The sequence below is a fragment of the Manacus vitellinus genome, unplaced genomic scaffold, assembly GCF_001715985.3.
Source record: "Manacus vitellinus isolate BGI_N305 unplaced genomic scaffold, ASM171598v3 scaffold_45_pilon, whole genome shotgun sequence".
Classification (NCBI taxonomy): Eukaryota; Metazoa; Chordata; class Aves; order Passeriformes; family Pipridae; genus Manacus; species Manacus vitellinus.
The window spans coordinates 177158-197184 of NW_021940571.1; the positions used below are offsets into that span (position 1 = coordinate 177158).

At 40.9% G+C, this 20027-nt stretch overlaps 1 protein-coding gene across 2 annotated transcripts in view; it reads right to left on the minus strand.

Moving 5' to 3' along the window:
* Positions 1–20027, minus strand: part of WWTR1 (WW domain containing transcription regulator 1) — a 44613-nt gene that overhangs the window by 13089 nt on the left and 11497 nt on the right. For both annotated transcript variants that reach the window (XM_029962341.1, XM_018079244.2), the window contains exon 2: positions 12306–12442. In XM_029962341.1, the coding sequence (XP_029818201.1) occupies positions 12306–12442 (137 nt within the window). The remainder of the gene's footprint in view (positions 1–12305; positions 12443–20027) is intronic.

The following is a 20027-nucleotide window of genomic DNA, read 5'->3' on the forward strand; positions in this document are numbered from 1 at the left end:
AAAAAATTTTAGGCAAACTAAAAAATTGCTGGGAGATAAAAAGGTGTTTTCTGGCTAGATCAGTTCCCAGCAAAAATAACTGGGTAGCCATGAAACTCCTTATGTGCAACCAATGTAGGAGTCCAGGTGGACTATCACACGCAAATGATAGAACCAGGCAAAGCTAAGTAAAGATTAACAGCCCGTACGATGTGTTTGGGATGCATTCAGGGTTAGGGCTTGAACTGCAGGAATATATTTGTCATGGCTATTTGTTGCCTTTGCTATATAAAATACTCCCTTCTTCATCATGTTGCATCACAACTGAAATTATACATGCAAGAAGGAAAAGAACGAGACAACAGGCAAATATGGAGGAGTACTTCTCCCTCCCCAATAATCCTCCAAGTAATTTCTTCTCATGGGGACAGGAAAAATATTTTGGTCCAATGAACTCTATACCTTGGAGTAAATTACTTTTCCTTCAAGCAGCACTCTCCACTGTTACATACTGTGAAAGATGGAAATGTTAATGGTTAATGACTCAAAACATTCACCCATTCATGGAGGCTGCAGGGTGCTTTGCTCAGGCCAGTCTGCATCCCTCAGGAGGGAGGAGGTGAGCTTTTGGGTGTGTGTTGGTGATTTGCACAAGACAGAGGGGATGAACACCCACCACCAGAGGCTACAAGCCAGGCTTTGAGCCAGATAAGAGGCAGACCCTGTGGCGACAGGATCATTTTATCATACCAGGTGCTTTTTATCATACCGATTGTCCTCCCTTACCCAACTCTCTCAGTTGTAAAACTCACCCTCCTCCCCTGGAAAGGTCACATTCACCTGGGACATTCACATGTAGGCTGGAGGGTTTTCATCCCTCCTGATGGGGTAGAACTGGCTCAGCAGCGCTGGCATGAGAGGCAGCTCTCATGTCTTAGAACGTGTCAGAAACCATCAAAGACCCCCAAAGTGTCCCCAGACTAATTTCTGATGCCTTTCACCAGAGGACTGAAAGCTTCCCCTGCCCGGGGGAGGTACCTGGGTGTTCCCACCTGAACCAGAGCATATTTTAACCTGTTGTACTTTGTGTTTTGGGAGCTTCCCTTCTCCCCCCAATGGATCAGGAGTGTGACCATCACTTTGACTGACAGACATCGAAATTGCAAAAATCTGGTCTCATTGCTGGATCCATGGGTGGTGAGATCGTTCTACTCTAATGCTTGCTGCTTCTTTCTTTCTCTTCCCTTATACATTTTCTTAAGTGACATTTTTATGCTTTCATATTGCTATATTGCTATATTACTATAGAAAATAATAACCAAAACAGCTACATACCTGCCTTCCATTGCAACCAAATTGTTCTAAAATGAACCCTACATATATATATTTACACACACTGATTGATAATTTAGTGTTGTTTCGCTCTAATCCACCCCAAGGCATCTATTAACAAGAACCAGGGTTACCCCTCACCTTCTGGGGCAGGTTGTAACACATACCATCAAAGAACTACAGGAAGCTCAGTACAATGAGTAAAGTCAGCATTCCCATGCCTTGAAACCAGGACTATAGAAATTACATCACACTGAGTCTCCTACAAGTCAAGTATTCCATAAAGATGTAATCATATTTCTAAGAAACAACAAAAATCCATTCTACTCCCAAAGCCAGTTACTTGTATCATCTGGGTTAACTAAAGCTATAGTTAGGGCACACTTTTGCAAGTTTGAGCGCAGGAGATGAACAGTGTAAGGCAAAGACGGAGGCAGGAGCCATCCTCAGCCAACTCTACCATCTGCATTGCTTGGTTCTGCTCCTCTCTGTCAGCACCTTTCTCCTCTGAGGTTTGTAGGTTTCAGTCTCTAGACACAGGTCCATAGAAAAATAGATCTGTTCAGAGCTACCACTCATTGGAATGGCTCATTGATTTAGGTCACAGAGACAAACTTGCTGAAAGTCATTTGAACCCATGGACACCACATTTTCCTCCAGAATATACTGCTTTAAGGAAAAATAGGATTCAGGTAGCTCTTCATTCAGTTTGAATGCTTCCATAACAACCCAAACTGGAGAGACTCAGAAACACTAAGTAAGGAGTCATATATGTGTGCTTTCAAACAAGCACAGATAGTTTTGTTGAGGTATCTGGGTATTTATGAAGCCTAACTTAAAATGCAACATTAAATTGATATGGTGATTAATTTTTTTTAATATAATTCAAAATCAGTCTATAAATACAGAGATGCTAAGGCCCAGGGTTTGATCCTACCAACTGCATAACAGCATCATTCCACTTGAATTACTCTTGAGTGCAATCACAATAATGTCCCATAAGCAAATTCAGGACATATGAGGTCTATTTTGTGAAGTCAAATCTAGTTTTTGGATGTGTGCATGCATACATAACATGCACGTTAGGTTAATCTGGCATAGCTCACAATAAATACTAAATGGAAATAAGAACAGTATAAAACACAAGACTGTTAGGTGATTCTTTTTCAGTATCTATTACAGAAAACACAATTAAACCAAAACCTGGGGAATTCTGCAGCACTTCCCACAACAACTGCTGCATTCAGCTGCTCTAAAAATACATCCTAAGCGTCAAAATATTACATGTGCAGTAATAAAACAGCTGATTCTGGGAACTAGTTGGAGTAATTAAATCACGACAATTTGCAAGTGCTCAACAAGTGAGCCTTCAGTTAATGTGTTAAGTGTAGGGCTTTTCCTACACCAGCAGTTCACACATGAACACGTGGAACGTGTTCTCTGCAAAACAGCCTGTTTAAATGGTGCCTCAGACATCTGAAAAGCACTGCCCATCACCCTCCTGGGGGCTACTGGAGCCTGGGCCATATGAAATGCAGCAGATTGTCTCCAGTTTGAAACTCTTCCACAGGACATACCACGAGGCCCAGGACACACCGAGCAGAGGTGAAGTGCTTGCCCTCTACCCTTGGCCAACAGCCACCCTGCAGCCACTGCATTTTCCTCAGCACAGCTCTTGGCCCACATTAGGTGATTTGAGCACTAAAAAGCCTCCATACAGTTTGTGCACCAGCAAACGCCCACAGGCAGCAGATAAACCCTTTGTGTGTGTGGTGTTTCCCTCACTCAGCTCCTCTCACTGTGCAGAACCCGCTGACCCACCGCCTCACACCAGCAGCAATCAGCAGTGGTGAGCTGGAGGCTGTGTGTGAACTGCAAGCGGGGTCTCACACTCAGTAACACGTGTCCCAGGACGAGAGAGGGGTGCAGAGTGTGCTCCTGGGGAGACACAGGATGGGGGAGAAGCTCAAAGAGCTGTTGCCTGCAGAGGAGCAGCAGCCACAGCCGGGCCCGACCCCACTCTGCAAACACAGAATCAATAATGGGAAGGTCTCGCTCTGTACACAGAACTGACCACAGAACATAAAGAAGACAAAACAGTGGAAAGATTTTATTGCCTCACTGGGAAAAGTGTATAAAAATGAATGGGACAGTATTAATGGGAATAATCCCCAAAAGTAATACAGATGGAGTAGATATACTACAGAGACAGTAACTCATGGGTCCTCTTACTTATGAGAAGAGCCTCTGATTCAAGACAAGAAACATCCACAGAAAGGAACACTGTGGCTCTCAGGAAATATTGTTTCTCATAGTAAACTGATCCTAAAATGTCTTTAAGCACCAGGGAAAATCTAACTAAAATATCCAGAAAAATGAAGAATGCTGAACAAGCACATTGGTTCCAGTTAAAGGAGCTGGGAATTCAAAAATGGATAGGCTGACTGGGAATGTGGCCTGGCGACCATAGGAAGGTAGTGGTGAAAATTTTCATATTGTACACAACAGTCCAAGACTGTGAGGAACAGAACCACTTTAAAATTTTTGGTGCCACAAAACCCTTGGGCACCTCATAGTTTTGTGTAAACGTAGTGTTTGTTGGTATCAGGCATTTCCAGTGAAAAAGTCTGCAATTGCACAGGCAAGCCCAACGCTTCTGATATTAAGCAATCCAAGGACACTGTGCAGACTCCTGACTTAACCAAGACAAATTTCTTCCTGTTTATGGTGCTAAGAATAGCATCCAGCATTGATATCCTCCAGATAAGCCAGGAGTGAAACACAGTGAATTTTCAAAATCTTAACTCTATGGTTTGTTCAGGACCCAGATTTATCACTGATGCAGATCAGCCCTAGCTGCATGGACCAGGCGTGGACTAGTCCTGGGCTATCTCTAGGGCCAGTCTGGGTCTAAAAGCAGCTTTTTTACATGTAGATAGTGCAAAGCCCACATAAAGTCCATGAAGTTGCAACTATTTAGTTCACATCTCAAGCTAGACATATGTAATTTTGTTTTACCAATTAGATGAAAAATGAAAGAATGCTTTTATTGCTTTTGTTTGCTTTTAAATTAATAATGATATTCTAGTGAATTTGGTTTCTTGACATTGTAGGGGACCTTTCTTTTGACTTTGCTGGATATAGACTAAGCAAGGATTATTTTGTGGGCAAGGGATTCTGCAAGTTGCAGAAGCCAAAACATGCAAGTGTAAATTATTTCTGACATATGCATTGAACTGATTGTGCCAACTTTTATTATTTAAGTATCAGAAGTGTCTGGATGTAACTGTAGATCTTTCTGCTCTGTTTATAGGCAGCCCAGAGCCGAATTCAGATAAACTGGTCAGCACCAGGTATCACACAACACATTTTTCTGATGAAAAACAAATGTCTACAGAGGTTAAAAAAAAAAAAAGAACCCAGCCATATTATAGTTCTGACTTAGTCACGACACTGTGGAGAAAAAAAGACTGGGCTGCCCTCCTTTTCTCTCTCCACTTCAGCCAACAAAGAACTGCTTGTTTCATTTATTTCCCAGAAACAGCATTAGCTTTCCAACAAGGTCAGCAAAAAATGCTGCTTTTCAGTTCTGGTGCATTTTGTTCCAAAAATCTGTAAAGTATTAAAGCAAAACGTTGCCCTATCCCAGTGCACAGAGACTCCTTTATTCAGATTTCTGAGCTGCAAATAGCTATACAGAAATTTCCCAACAGTTTCAACTGTTAAGTTCTGTGATATTCACATTTAACTAATCTTTCCCATCTTCAATGACTTAAGCTTAAAAAACCCCAAACGAATGACCTGCAGGTGCAACATCAAAGCTATGAGTTAGCAGGAAGTTATTTAAAAGATTAGAGATTTACTCTGCACACACTTTTAGCAATAAATCAGTAAGAATAAATAATGGTGGGGGCTGCTTGAGTGTAGACAGCTTTAATGCTAATGACTAATTATTGATGACCATTAAAATTTGAAATATTTATTAAATTACCTTTACTTTTGTTTTGTGCAATCGTCAGCTTTTGCATTTCATTCACTTTGAAACTATGGAAACGACCCTCCACTCTTGCACTGGCACATGTTTGAATTACTAACCTTGAGGGGAAATGATTATACCAACAGGAACTTCTTTGTGTCAAAATTAAAAATTACTAGATTTTGAAATAATGCCAACATCTCTCTTGAACACATCAGATTTACTGCATAGTCAGTTGCTGGTTTAAAGGTGTGTGTCCTTTGAGACACCTGGATTTAATTTACCTGGAACTGAAGTTAATTCCTACTAGTCTCTGGAACTATTAACCACTGTCCTTAAAACATAAATAAATTACTCCATTTGAAATCTGATTGATAAATTACTTGTTAGAGGCTTTAATTGCAAACAACCAAAACCCCTTCATTCTTTTGAGAGCTGCATCACAAAACTCTCATTCCCACAGAATGGGCAAGTCCTCTACAACGCTTTCAGGTCTCCTGTAAGTAATCACCAGCAGTAGGTGCCAAGATTATTCATGCCGACCACAAACAAGCTGTGTTTGCTTCTTTCAGGATATCCAGTAATTAAAAATGACCTGGAACAGGAAGCCTTTTCACTATGCAGGTGGTGTGAAGGTACAGGCTACACGGAGGGAAAAACGTTCCCCTCAGTGTCACAGATTTCTATCCAAATTTCCAGCCAACGCAAACCAAGCCTTGCAAAATCCAGACCATTTCATGGATGTTAGTTAATACTAAAATACATACCACCTGGTTTTGAACACTTTGGGAGTTTCTGCATTCTTACCTCCAGAGACTGATTTTGACACAGTAACTAAAACTGCCTTCTATCATCCTTAAACAATAGTAGCTACACCTCTTTTATCACGGCAGGATATGGAAACTCTGGTTCATGTGTTTATTGCTCCCAGACAGGATTATTGCATTGTTTTATTGCTTGGATTTCCTATCTGATTTTAAAAAATTAAAGCAGAGGCAAAGTGCTATAACTCCCAGTTAAAGTACCATGAGCGATACAGCTGAAAGCTAAACTTAGATTCTTGGATGATATTGTGTTAAATAACTAGCTGTCAGTTTAAGAGGCTCTTCATAAAAAATTCTATTGTGCAATACCTGATGTCCTTCATCTTAGAGAACCAGTGATTTAACAGTGAAAGTCATGCCTGCTTGTATCACTTGGGTCATGCCTGCTGGGGGGTCTTGGCAGAGGTAAGATTCTCTTCTTCAGTAGGGAAAAACAAAAATCAAATAGTTCTTCACCTGGAGTTTGATACAAAAAGTTAGTGTGGTTGAACTCTCAGGATCAACACATACACTGACACTAAACAAATTAACATCGGGCTTTCCACTGTGTTCTGCCTGAACTGCTTGATCTATAAAATGGAGATAAATATTATCAGCTTCTACCAGATATGGATCATTTTGTTTTAATTTTCTTATACTCTATATTTACATGTGATCTGATCAGGTGAAAGTGCAGTGTCAAGTGGAAACTAAAGTATATGTAGCACCCTTCTCCCTCTGCCAGACATTCTTCTCTGCTCTTAAGTGTGTGTGTGTGTGTTACACATTCTGATGCTGATGGTACAGCACCCATTTCCTTTGTGGTGCCAGTCTCCTCCCTGATGAACACATGAGAACTACACCAGGACCTTCTCCTCTGTCACAAAGGATTTCTGCACCTGCGTGCACAAAGCCCTGAGCTCCTGCTCTGGTGCCACTGCTGACCTTGCTTTCAGCAGGAGGCCAGGTTAGAGACCTCACAAGGCCCCTTCCCACCTGAGATGTTCTGTGATGGACACAATCTTAACTTGTTGTGCAAGGCCTCAGCTGTGTGGAAACTCATCCAGCTGCTCTCCTTACCTCAAAACAAGCATCCTCACCTTTGTGAGCTCACAGCATTAATAGTGATCTCCCAGCAGCTGTCCCTCCATTCAGTACACTTCATAGAGTCCACAGGTTCTTATCAAACCCCTCTGAGGATGTCACTAGCAGATAACTGATAAAACAGCAGCACAGAGATAAAGTAAAACAATCTGCTCCAGAGTACAGGAACATTGGAAACCTCAGAAACTATAACAATAAGAATATTTATGATTTTTTTCCCTGAAAATGGGCATATTAATGAACTTATCTTGACAGAACCTAAGAGAATATATAGTTACGAGGTATTACGTCAGTGTACAGAATTAAGAGAGATCCGGTACATTTTCTGAAGGCAGCATTACCTGGGCCAACAGACACTATGCACTAAGATAATGATTTATGAGTTGTGAAATCATCCAGTTATCAACCATCATCATAGAACAGCCCCAGTCAGAAGGGACCTTTCCATACTTACATGGAAAATAATTCATCACGAGGGAAAAAACCAGACAGGGTAATAGATGTCCCAGTTCTAACACATAAGGGACCCATGCAAACACAGTTCTACTAATTTCTGTGCTCCAGCCCTTGTCACTCCCTCCCTGACAGTCAGGTCATGACTGCAGCATTTAAAAGCCCTTCTGCCCATCAATCCTATCTCTGTGCACAGTTTGATGAGTCACAAAAGTTCTCCTGTGTACCAGAAGGGGTAAAGCCAGGTATATCTTTCTGAGATTGCTGGTCCTCGACTGTCCACTGTGAAGAGAGGCCAAGGGGATGATGGGGGCCAGGCATCAGGGAGTGTCAGGGACATCCCACCCGGCTGGTGGCTTGAGTCAGACCAAACACCCCTCTTAACCATGGTTTCTAGTTGGATAAATTAAAAGCCCCTGTCCACACCCTAACAAACTCAGAGGCATTTCACAAAGTGGCAGAGTGCCCAAAACTCTCAAACCACCAAACTCTGGGCACTGCTTAGCACACATCTCAATCCCTCACGTGGGCAGAGTAACTGTGCCTCCCAGCCTGCAGCTGCTGTTTGCTCCGAGGCCCCAATCCCACCTCCGACTGTGTCCGACGGGGGTGGGCCACTTCACCCACAAGTATTCTGAGGTTTTTTGCAGATAGTCTTTTCTTTTAGTATGAGCTTTTTAAGGAACTCACATATAAATTCAGGCTAAATTCTACAGAAAACATAAATGCCATTAGAGGGGTTTATTATTTTACGTCAAAGTAAGTTGCAAACTGTTAAATTGGAAAACATTTAAATGAAGACCAGATTGTGCTCACCCACTGGATGAAAAGTACGATCACGAAAGAAATCTCTTTAAAACAGTTTGAAGGAAGAAAGATGAAAATAACAATGGATTTGAGTGTTGCATAATGCAGAATAGAGAAAGACTACAAAACAAGCAGCATTTAATTAAAAAATGTTGCAAAAGAAACTTCTGTAAGATCTTATTTTCCCCCTAAATTTTGTTACACATAGCTCAAAATCATTCCTCACAATCTTCTTACACCAGGGAGTGCCATGAAGGCAGAACAGCATCTGTAGCTCGGACTCGGGCACTCCCACAGGAGCCTTTAATCAGGGAGCCTTAGCTCGCTGCACTGCAACTGCTCTCCCCTTCCTCCTGGGCACAGGGAATCCCTGGGAATTCGTCTTCCTATTCAGGGACCTAGACCTGATGCCTAAAATAAGGGTGTACAATAACCCCTCCTTCCACATATGGCCCTTGTGTGATGGGCGAAAATTGACTGGCAATAGATAGTTAATACCTTATCAATCAGCTGAAAAAGACTCTGTTTTAGAATGGGCAGAAAATTAAGATCTGTGCAGATTCAGCATCACAGTCAATGTGATTTCTGAAGTCCTTATGAAGACACAAGAAATACAGTGTTTCTGCTGGTTCTCAGTCAAAGGCTGATTGTTTCCCCTATCGTTGCCAACAACAAGACATACAGTTAAAAGATTCCTATTAATGTTGTATTTTCCTTAGTATATACATCTACAAACTGTCTTAGAAGAATAACAATGGTAAAATGTTAAGAAAAAGCAGACTGAACAAGCCTGAATATATGGTAACCCGCAAGAATATGCTTTCCATCTCTGTGACAAATTTCCCTTTTCATTCATGAAACTGCACTGAATTTAGTGGTGGTGAGTAAATAAGCACAGAAACTTGCCGAGCGAGCTGCATCAAAGGAAGAGATCGCTTCTGATGCCTTCGTTCTATAACATTTAAAAGGCAGTGCTTTAAATGTTAGTATGAAAACTAACACTGGTGAAGTGTGTAGCTTCATGTATAGCTCATGAATATACAACATAAAACCACAGTAAGAAAAAAGGTAGAAAAATACAGCAGTTTTTTAAGATATGACTACTAACTTCAATCAACTTTCACCATGTGCTTTTGTATGCCTCCAGCACAAGCATACTATGATTTGGTATCACTAAGTCACACTCTGTGCTTTGATGAAATGTTTGTGCCTTTGTACAATACCCAGCAAATATTGCTGAAAGCAGTTTATAAACCGAAGCAATAAGTTGTACAGAACAGACCACATCCTCCTCCTCTTCATAAGAAATAAAGCAAGGAAAACACATGTGTTAGTAATCGGAAGTGCAGACCTGAAACACTTAGATCCTTTTTTTTTAAGTGGCACATCTTCAAAAGAAAAACTTCTTTTAATTCCTACAGTACAAAAAAACCCGCTAAGGCGAAAGACAGGTGCACAGACTTCATTTGCTAAAAAGTCACAAAATGAGGGCCGGAAGAGTGGCTTCGCTGGGCATCCAGTTCCCCCTTCTCCTCTGATGTCTGTGGGATGTTGGCACATTGACTTCTGGCTCAGGGGTCTGACTGCCAGGCCAGCACTGCTCCCTGCAGCCCAGAGCAGACCCAGGAAGGCAGGTTTAGCAGTAACATTGCTGGCACCACAGAGCAGCAGAAGGGCCCTTCCTTTTGGCTATGGCAAATTAAAAATAGACACATTCTACTTTAGTGCTGGAAACTGCAGTCACATGTATTTTAAACTGCCATATGAAGTATTCAGAGGCTGCTGTGTTCTGTTCAGATTATTGCAATCTTTCTGTGTCATTTCTGTGTGTGTATATATGCATATACACACACACTTTCTAGATTAAAACTTTTAAGATATATTTTTCATAAAATATTGTCACAGTGTGTTCAAAGAGGTGGACTGGAAAATCAGGGACTGTGATGCTGAAATAATATGATGCTGGAAGTGCTACTCAGCTGTGCAAACAGATTTGCTTGCTCCCAAAGCATCACAGCATGCCTTTGAAAGCCACCGGAATGAGAAAAAGTTCACCAAGACATATTGACAAAATGTTTTCTTGATTAAACAAATATGGAGACTCTGTAAATTTCTACATACTATTTCTAGCGGGAAATTTAATGACAGATCTGAACCACTATGCCAAGGACTCCATAAATACCTACCAAAAAGTGGAACTTCATCATATATGTATGTGAAGGATGCTGAATGAAATAGAGTCTGCATTTGATGTGACAGATTTTGAAGTCTGTGAAAATGCCCTCTTTGGGCACCTGAAGTCCCTTCAAGAATAGTCTCTTCATTAGGTGTACACTTTTATTTCTAACTCTTTGTATCTCAAGTAAGACCTTCCTCTAAAATTCAGTATACATGTATTTCATACAGGATTTGGTTTTGATTCACTTCCACTAAGCAACTGAGGGGAAAAGCGTGCTGTACACTGTCCTGATTTAGGGCATCTCCTTTGTTTTTTACCTAGGGACAATGTAACAGATGTCAACATAAGCAGAGGAGTTGGTGTGAACAAAAAGCCCACTGTCCTATTCTTACCTCTGGGCCACTCCAGCACTGCTATAAACAGTGACCCACACACAGCTGGTTGGAAGCCACAGCAGAGCAATTGTTTCACCGTGTGCTGTGACACTCTGCAGACACCCTAACCTGTCAGATTTTACACAGGTTTCTTCTGCAGATATCCACCCTCACTTTATGATTTGCTACTGCCCACTAACTCACAGAACACAACCAACACTCTTACTGCATATATTCCAGCAGGGCAGGGGTTGAGAGAAAGGCAGAAGAAAGAACTGAAGTTAATTACCTCAGAAGTCAGCCTAGGTGTTTCTTATAAATATAAGACAAAAGTAAATATGTATATTGCACTACTTCTATTGGTGACCATTAGCAGACAAACATTCACCATTTTCCTGGCATGTGAAGAGACATGCCCTGATTAACCACACTGCAAGTGAATAATCAAGAAATCATGAGATCGACTTACCAAAAATTAACCAGAACAAGAATCTGCTGTGTTTTTAAGACTACCTATTTGACACAGTTTTGTGATCTTGAGCCTGCAAGCTCATCCATCTGTTCTCATTTTCTTGAGCAGTAGAAAAGTTAAAGCTAAAGAAGTGAAATATTAGGGAGTATTGGTTTTTTCCACTTATATACTTTCTTTAAAATTTTCAGGTTTAATGGCTTTATTTTCACTAAGGTTCACATCTGGCAATGGCAGACTAATGTAAGTTGATTAAATTTACACTTTAAGTGCTAAACAGGAATATCAAGGGAATCAGACCACTTATAAAAAGTTTGTAGGTAATTCATACTGAAAAACAGACTTTTTGCAAGTTGCTTCCAATGCAGAACCTCATTATGCAAAAACCCTACAACCATCAAAAAACTACCAAGCAAACCATCTACATCCTCTGACCTGAAGAAACACAGAACTAGCTGTGAACAGGTCATCCAACAGCCTGGACGTGACACAGGGCTTGTGAGGGCTCTATACCACCTCAGAATGGAAAAGCACAGAAAGAGCTTATTTTTTTATGTTTTCTATGTTTAATACTATATCAAAAATTTGTCACAGAGGCTCTAAACTAAAATGCATGAGATTTAGAACTTCACCTCAAACAGTACAAATTCACTTGCTGCCAACTCTACAGAGGGAAAATTAAGTAAATGAAGGGGAAAACACACTGTTAGGTCTGACAGCAAAATCAGAGCTACCTTCTTGAACCAAAAATTACTTTGATAAGCAAATCAGGAGAAGGTGTCTCTCCTATCTCTTTTGTGTTTTCAGAGAGATGTCATCCAGTACTCACTGAGATTTGGCTGAGACATTGCCATGGGCCTCTGTGGCACTCGTGTGGCCGTGGCTGCAGGATGATGGCTAACGTGATTCAGCGGCTGGTTCACAGGCTTTCGAGGATCTTGCCATGTTGTAATTTTTTCTATGTGACTGAGAAAGAAAAAACACAAGCTTAACAAAATAAACTCAATATATTATATACAAAGTTAGGCATAATGTCATTTTTTTGCTTTTCTTATCCCACATCTGTCTGCCTTTCTCATCTCACTGTAACCCACTTGAAATTATCTATTATCTGGTCATTTATTTTTTGCTTCTGATCTTCTGCCCCTGCTGTTTTAACTCCTTTTGCCCTACTGTTGAATAATTACTTTTCCTTGAATAACTGGTGAATTCTATTGTGATACTGAAAATCTGTAATACACTCATCTTCCAGATTATTCAATTGTCCAAAAGTTTTTTACTCTTGTCCTACCAGTCTTCTTCTACATACTCAATATCTGGCCATTCCTCACTCAGCAATACATAGTTGTCTTGCTCTGCGTTTTGTAAAGGCAAGTGTTTGTCTTGCCAAATCCAACTGCTTTGTTCCTTCCTACACCATGAAAACTAGTCTGTCTGTACGTCTCCAAGAATACCAGAATATGTTCCCACTATCAAACCTGGCAGATGACAGCCACCTGACTCATGTGTAATCCCCAATTTCTCTATAAAGGCACTAACGGATTTTATTGCAATGTAGCCAGCAATGTACCTGCCCCTCCAGTAAGCAGACCCTCATGTATGTGTATTACCCTGAAAGCAATGGATTTGTGCATAAATCCACATAGATTTTACAGGAAGATGACTATAACAATGATCACTGTAAAATATTTTTGACCACAGAATTCAGTGGGGAAGGAACTGTGGTTTTGTTGCAACTGAGAGTTAACACTGAAATGCATTTGTTTTGAAAGAAACTTATCGGGACAAGGATTTTAAGGATCAGTGTGTAATTCCACTTGAAACAAGAAACAAGAAAAGGAACTGTGTTAAAGAAATCAATAGTCTGGTATCTATTAAGGGACTGCCTGGCTCCAAGCCCAACCAACTAACCAGGCCATGGGTTACTGTCTGTACTTGGATGGGTTCTCCTCTGTTAGTTTTTTGTTAAAAGAGTCTTTAAGAAGAACATGTGAAGAAGAATAAAAATTTAAATATTCTGTGTCTGGAAAATCATTTCAATCCAACTTTCATGAAAGCAGAGTGTAACATCATCTTTACTGTGCTTAGTCTTGAGCTTGTAATTGCTTTTGCTGACACTGGTGGCATAGCTACCACTGCTGTCACCACTTCACACCCAGCTGATAACCAGAACTATTTCACAAGCAAGTTTCCATGTATATTGTAATGTATATCTCAGGTATTACTAAAAATAATGTGAATTACAAGCAGAGAAAAAAAAAAGGAATGTAAATAGAAAAAAGTGCCACTGTCTTTATTTAGTCTGTAGTCATTTTCTTTTTCTAATATTTTACATTTAATATACAGTTCCCAAACCCTAACTGAAGATCCCACTTTCAAGTCAATGCTTCTAAGTTTCTAAGCTGCTGAGTCACTTCCTTTGTTCACAGCTTCTGAAGTATTTGTTATCATTCACAATGAAACCACTCATCATTGCTTCTCCCTAGCATTAAAACACTTTATTCTCCCCTCATTGTAAACCTTTATTATATTCCAGCTTTTCTTCTTTTTACTTACATTTCAAGTATAAGAATTATTGTATATTGTGCATGAAGCCAAAGAGCCCCAAACTTTAACACTATCTTACCTCATCTATAATATTTAAACAGAGAGAATTATGTAAATATGCAAGGAACTTTTATTACTTGCTTTTATAAGATTCTTTTTGAGGCATAGTCAAACATATGAAAAAGCAGCCCCAAACTCCATATTCAAATTCTCACTTTCAAGTTTTTTATGAGCAATTTTTGCACTTCTTATTATATATCCTAGTGTCAGAGTAGGCCATTTCTCAACAAGGTCTTCATTCATAAATAAGCAGGACAGGAAAGCAGAGTTAATCTTAGCTTCTATTTCTGCATCACAGATGAGATGATGGGGGTCTCCATAGGCAAAAAAGAAGTTTCCATGTTCTCACTAAAATCTGGGAAAGTTAAATATTTACAACCCAAAGGAGATACACAAGAATCTGTCAACTCTGATGCAGAACGTGTTATCATAACCACGGCCCCAACTGCCCAAATCACGGCATTCCCACCCATAATCTGTGATGCTCCAGTGGCAAATTGCATCCCAATGGTGGTCCCTCATCAGAGAAAAATTAAAGCAAAGCTTGGATCTAAACAGCTGAGTATTTTACTAGGACTTTGTGATTCTGTTCCATCTGTTGTACCTTAGGCTTTTGTTAAATGCCTCCTGTTTGGGTGTCTGCCTCCTGCTTTGAAGTGTCAATGTTCTCCAGAATTTGTGCTGCTGCCATGTCCTGCATTTTTTAACTGCGAGGCTCTAATCCCCCACTTCCACTGCAGCTGTGCCAAGACAGCTCAGTGAGTTTAAATTAGAAAGCAGCAGCATGAAGGACACCAAATGTATTTCAGTGGCTTCTATTTTCAGACTGGTTTTTTCCTAGTACTAGGAAATTCAGAGCTACTCATCTAAAAACGGTTTAAGGAGAACTGAGAAGAATGAACAGATTATTCTGTAAGTGCACTCTCACTTGAAATAACACGAATGAAGAGTCTGCCTAACACTGTTGAGCTTCTTGGGGTCCTTTATTAGGGCTTGGACACAGGGACTGAGTGTGGATTTTGGGACTGAGCCACATCACAGTGAAGCTGCTGTTGCTGAGTGGGGCCTGGTGACTGAGCAGCACCCAGAGCCCTCACGCTCTGACTCAGGAGCCGCCCCAAGGGGACCATGATCCCACTGCCCTGGAGCAGCTCCAGCCACCCCCTTCCAGCTACCCTGACATTGCCAAACATTGGGAAATCTGTTTACCGCTCCTGGAACAGAGCCAAAGCATTGCTCAACCTTCTCTCTGTCCCTCTGCTCCCCGTAAACAAAAACAGGACAAAAAGGAAGTGTATCTGAAGTCAGAGCCCACTCACAGTGCTCTGGCACTGTCATGTGGCAGATAGGCCTTTATACAGATGGCAAGTTTTTTAAATTCAACAAAATTACCTCGGGGCCAAAACATCCCAGTCTATTGTCTGAGCTTGCTCGTGGTACTGCAGTGAAATTTCTGGGAAAACGACAGCCAGAGCCAAGCCCCACACTATTCCAGTAACCACCACCATGCAGGATCCAGCAGCAAAAGGAAACTGTATAAGCTCACAGAATCTTGGGCACCTGTAAAAGTCTGGTATCATCTACTTCCTAAAAACCTTGGTTCTATTATTCTTTTTTAAGTGACCTTTATGTCTTGCAGTCATAGGCGAGCAAAACTTAATATATGAATAGAAATGATTTTTAGTTTTGGAAACAATTACCCTATGTCCAGGTGTCCGCTTCTCACGGAAATTAATGGAATATGTGTGTATATATGACAATGCACTATCAAACTGGGCTAAAAAAGAAAATCCAGGAAAGGGCTGTCAAGGTCCTTCACTATCTGGGATCTTTGACATCGCAGAAGTGAATAAGCTCAAAAGGAAAGACCACAGAACAAATATTCTTTGTCAGTAAACAGGGAATTCAAAAACCATTACTAGAAATGAAATCTACTTAGTACAATCTCATTTCGAAAAACTAGTAAGTCACAAGATTTCAGTTCACCTAAGGAAAAAAAAACTCGTGAAGTGGCTTTCAGAAGCATGATTTTACCACTTTAAGGTAAATGGGGGAAAAAAAGTGTGCAAGTACTTAGTTCTGTGTAACAATTAAGATGAAAAAAATTACTGTGCATATAAAAATAACCTTTTTCTCTTAAGAAAACCTTTGATCTTACTTCCCTCACACACTTCAAAATTATTTCCAGGCCTAGTGTCTGCTCCTAGGAAACTTCAGGAGTAGAAAGATGACACTCACTGTGTATCGAAAAATAAAAATACTGTTTTGGGCAAAAAAATAACTCACAAATTAGTATTTTTAAATGCTTACCAAGAGTAGTTACATTTATTGGTGTGTTTAGAGACCTCCAGACCCACTGCTCACTACAGAAACACCACCAGCTCCCCAGGGATGGCAGCAGCAGCGGTGCCACTCTTATGCCTCCGTGAGTGCCTTGCCTTAAGGGGTGAGTTTGGCCAAGGGTGGGACCAGGAATCTCTGAAGGAGACGAAGAGAATCAAGGAAATTCTATAATTAGGTGGTACTTCACAGCAGCTTCTGGCAGCTGTTGGAACCGGTGGGAGGTCTGGCTGGGGGCACCACAACACGTAGCAAAATTCTTCCTCGCCAGGCGGTGCCCAGCCTGTCACCCCCAGCCCTGCCCCTGTCCCACCAGGGTCAGCTTGTACCAGCACCTGCTGGCTCTGCAGACCTGGGGATGCACTTCAGTCACTGTCATCCTTCTAATCCTAAATGGAGAAGGAACTTATTGTTCACTAAAAACAGTAGGTGAGAAACATTTTAGATTGCCTCTAATAAAAAACCCTGTACATATGCTATGTTCAATAACCCTTGGATATGGAAAAGGAATCTGTGAATGCTTCTTTTTAAGAATCCTTCACTAAGCACTCTTCTTAATTATTAGCAAAATATTTCTTTGTGAATATTCTGTCTTCCCCATGGCTCTTATATGCACAAAAGAAGGGCAGGACATGTTTCAACAACTGCCTGTCTGTAGCAAGCAGTTGGATCTCTTGCTTTGCCATGCTGCTTCTCCCCTTCTCTCACCATGAACTGGAAAATTTCAAGAGCCAAGTTCTGCTCTCATCACAGCATAAAGAGACTTTACAGAAAATACAGCACTATGTCTTAATATCATGCACTCACCTGTGCATTTGATAACTCTAACTCAGTAAAGTAGACTGCGACAGTTCTCATGATGTGAGAGCTTCCTTCAAACACATAAGGGACAGTCACTTCTCCTACAGGTGTAAAGCTTGAAAATCATGCAATGATTTCACTAGGGCAGCCCAATTTTTATGGCTTGTCACTTGTTTACAGCACCATTAAATGCAAATTTAAGTGGAAATGCGACTGAGTTAAATTATGATCTGAATCACATCCTGTTAAAGACAATGAGCTTCACTCTGGCATGAGCCCACACAGAACATGTTTGGAGAAAACCCTTGATTGGCACTGACAGTTTACATGCCAGACTGTGCAGACAAAGCATCAATGTCATTAGGCTGGCAGTTGTCTCAGTCTTTTCTTTCAGCTTATGTTTACACTACACACAAAAAAAAGGAATGTGAAAAGTTTAATACAATGAACACAGCTAACTCAGTACTAGCCTCTCTTGGTCCTCTCATGGTTGTGCATTGTGATACCACCATTAATTATCTAATTACACACTTTTTCCAGAGTGTGCCTGCTTTACTCACTAAATGCATTTCACTATTCAAAGGCTCCATTTCTGAGGTGCTGTGAATTATTTTCTTTAACTAACACACAGCTTCATCCTGTACCTGCTGCAAAATTTTGAAACTCTATTCTAGTGACAGGTGTAATAATCTTTAAAAGATAATGAGTATATCATCACACTGCAACTTCAGAGATCTCCATTTGATTTTGTAAGGCTGTCTCCATTCTACAAATCAGAGGTACAACATATTTAGCAGTGTCCAGTGTTTTCAGGGAGCACTTTGAAACATCTAGGCCCTGACCCTACAAAATAGGTATCGCTTTTGTGCTCAAAACACAGCTTACAATGACTTCAGCCACCACTATGAGTGCCTGGCATATTATAAATCACAGGAAGTCATTGGGGGGTTAGTGTAGGTTGGAGGGGTTCTTACTTTTAAACACATACACCCTTTCATGCAGTTAAATAGAGATAAAAAGCCTTTTTCTTTCAGTGAGCACTAAAACAGATCAACAGAAGATGAAGGACTAGAGCCTTTCTTTAGGCTATTTTGTGAAGATACAATAATTCAAAAAACTATTTTTAGCAAATAATGGGTAAAAATAGCATACCCAAGAGACAACATTCACCACATCCCACTTCATTCCCTTGTAGCTTTATCACCTGTAACAACCACATTAAAAATTATTACTATCTGCAAAACATGTATTTCTCCATTAGCCTGACACTTTCCAACATCATATAAAGAAAAGCTGATAGGGCTAGTTCTCTTCCAGGTATGCAGAGAAGACTGCTATTACCTTCTTTCTCATACACACAAGTGGAATGTACATTTATTTTTAGAAGGGTCCCATCTCCTCTAAAAAGACATATGAGAAATTATGAATTCTTCTAAAGAAAACCTGGTGATGGTGCTACACAAGAACCAGACAGGATAATTTAGACTACTGGTGTCCACCTGGTTAGCTAAGGACAGACACAGAGTGTCTGGCACCGGCCTGTGCCCAGGGCCACGCTGTGGGAATATGGTACAGAACATGGGTCAACTTGGCAAATGGGCAAGATGCTCCTTCCGTGGGACAACACTGTGGGGTGGGAAAATCAGATAGATACAGCATATTTCCTGCTATTTTGCACGGTGCCTTGACATATTGAAGCTTCTTGATGTTTCCAAACGTCCGAGGCAGACCATGGGACACTTGGGCTGTTGGAAATAAAATTTGGTTTAAAGTCTGTTCTATTTTTCTGCGGTTCTAAATCACAAATGATTCCTGAGGCAGTTTCAGGTCCCAACTGAATCTCGGTGGATTACATTAGAGCCCAAAGCAGGCAGCCTACACTGGGCTCCCTTGGCCTGAGGGCACAGCTGCTCCTCCAGGGCCTGCAGTGCCACAGTGACCTGGGTGAGCACCTTGGTTAAAGTGTTGAACCTGCAGAAACAAACCCGGCTGACTGTTTCAGCTACACCAACAGATTGATCTGCCTGACCCTGCAGCCCCATGTGAGTCAAAACAAATCGGAGAAAAATATTTGGAAAGAAGGACAGGGCCAGGCCACTGCTCTCAGCATGCCCTGCAGTCAGGACGAGTCAACTGTGAGACAGCTGGGAGAGTGTCAGCCTATTCCACAGTCTGCCCTGTCTTGTGATTTCTGACGGAGGAGGGAAGAATGGGAGAGATTAACAAAAATCTACAGTGGTATTTTTTACACCAAAATCAGACATCAAAAGACAAATGCTTTATTGAGGTTTCAGTATGAAAAACTTCCCTCTCTGAAAAGGAAGAACTTTGCCCATACTTTGGGCACTTCCAAAACACTCACTGGCACTTTGGAGTGACCTGGTGGAGCCAGTCCGTGTCCACAGCTGTTGCAAAAGCACTCAGGGTGCTCATCCCACTCCCCCGCCCCTACGCCCATGCCCCGACACCTCGAAACAACTGGTGGCACAGCCACAACAGCTGTTCAGCATTATTTCCCAGCCTCAGCAATTTAATTATATGCTGACATTACTCACTGCTAATCAGGAAGGCAAAAAATTTTGCCCTATTCAAAGCCATCATGTCAATAATATTTTGCAAAAATCATGCACACAGTATATACACGTGAAAGGAAAATACCGATTAGGCAGAAGAGCTTAAAGCTGCATGCTACTGATTCCATTTTTGCTATTGAACAGTTGGAAAGAATAAGAACTTATCATTCCTGACATCACTAAAAACACACAAACATAAAATCCAGTATCTCTCAATCACTTCTCCTTTA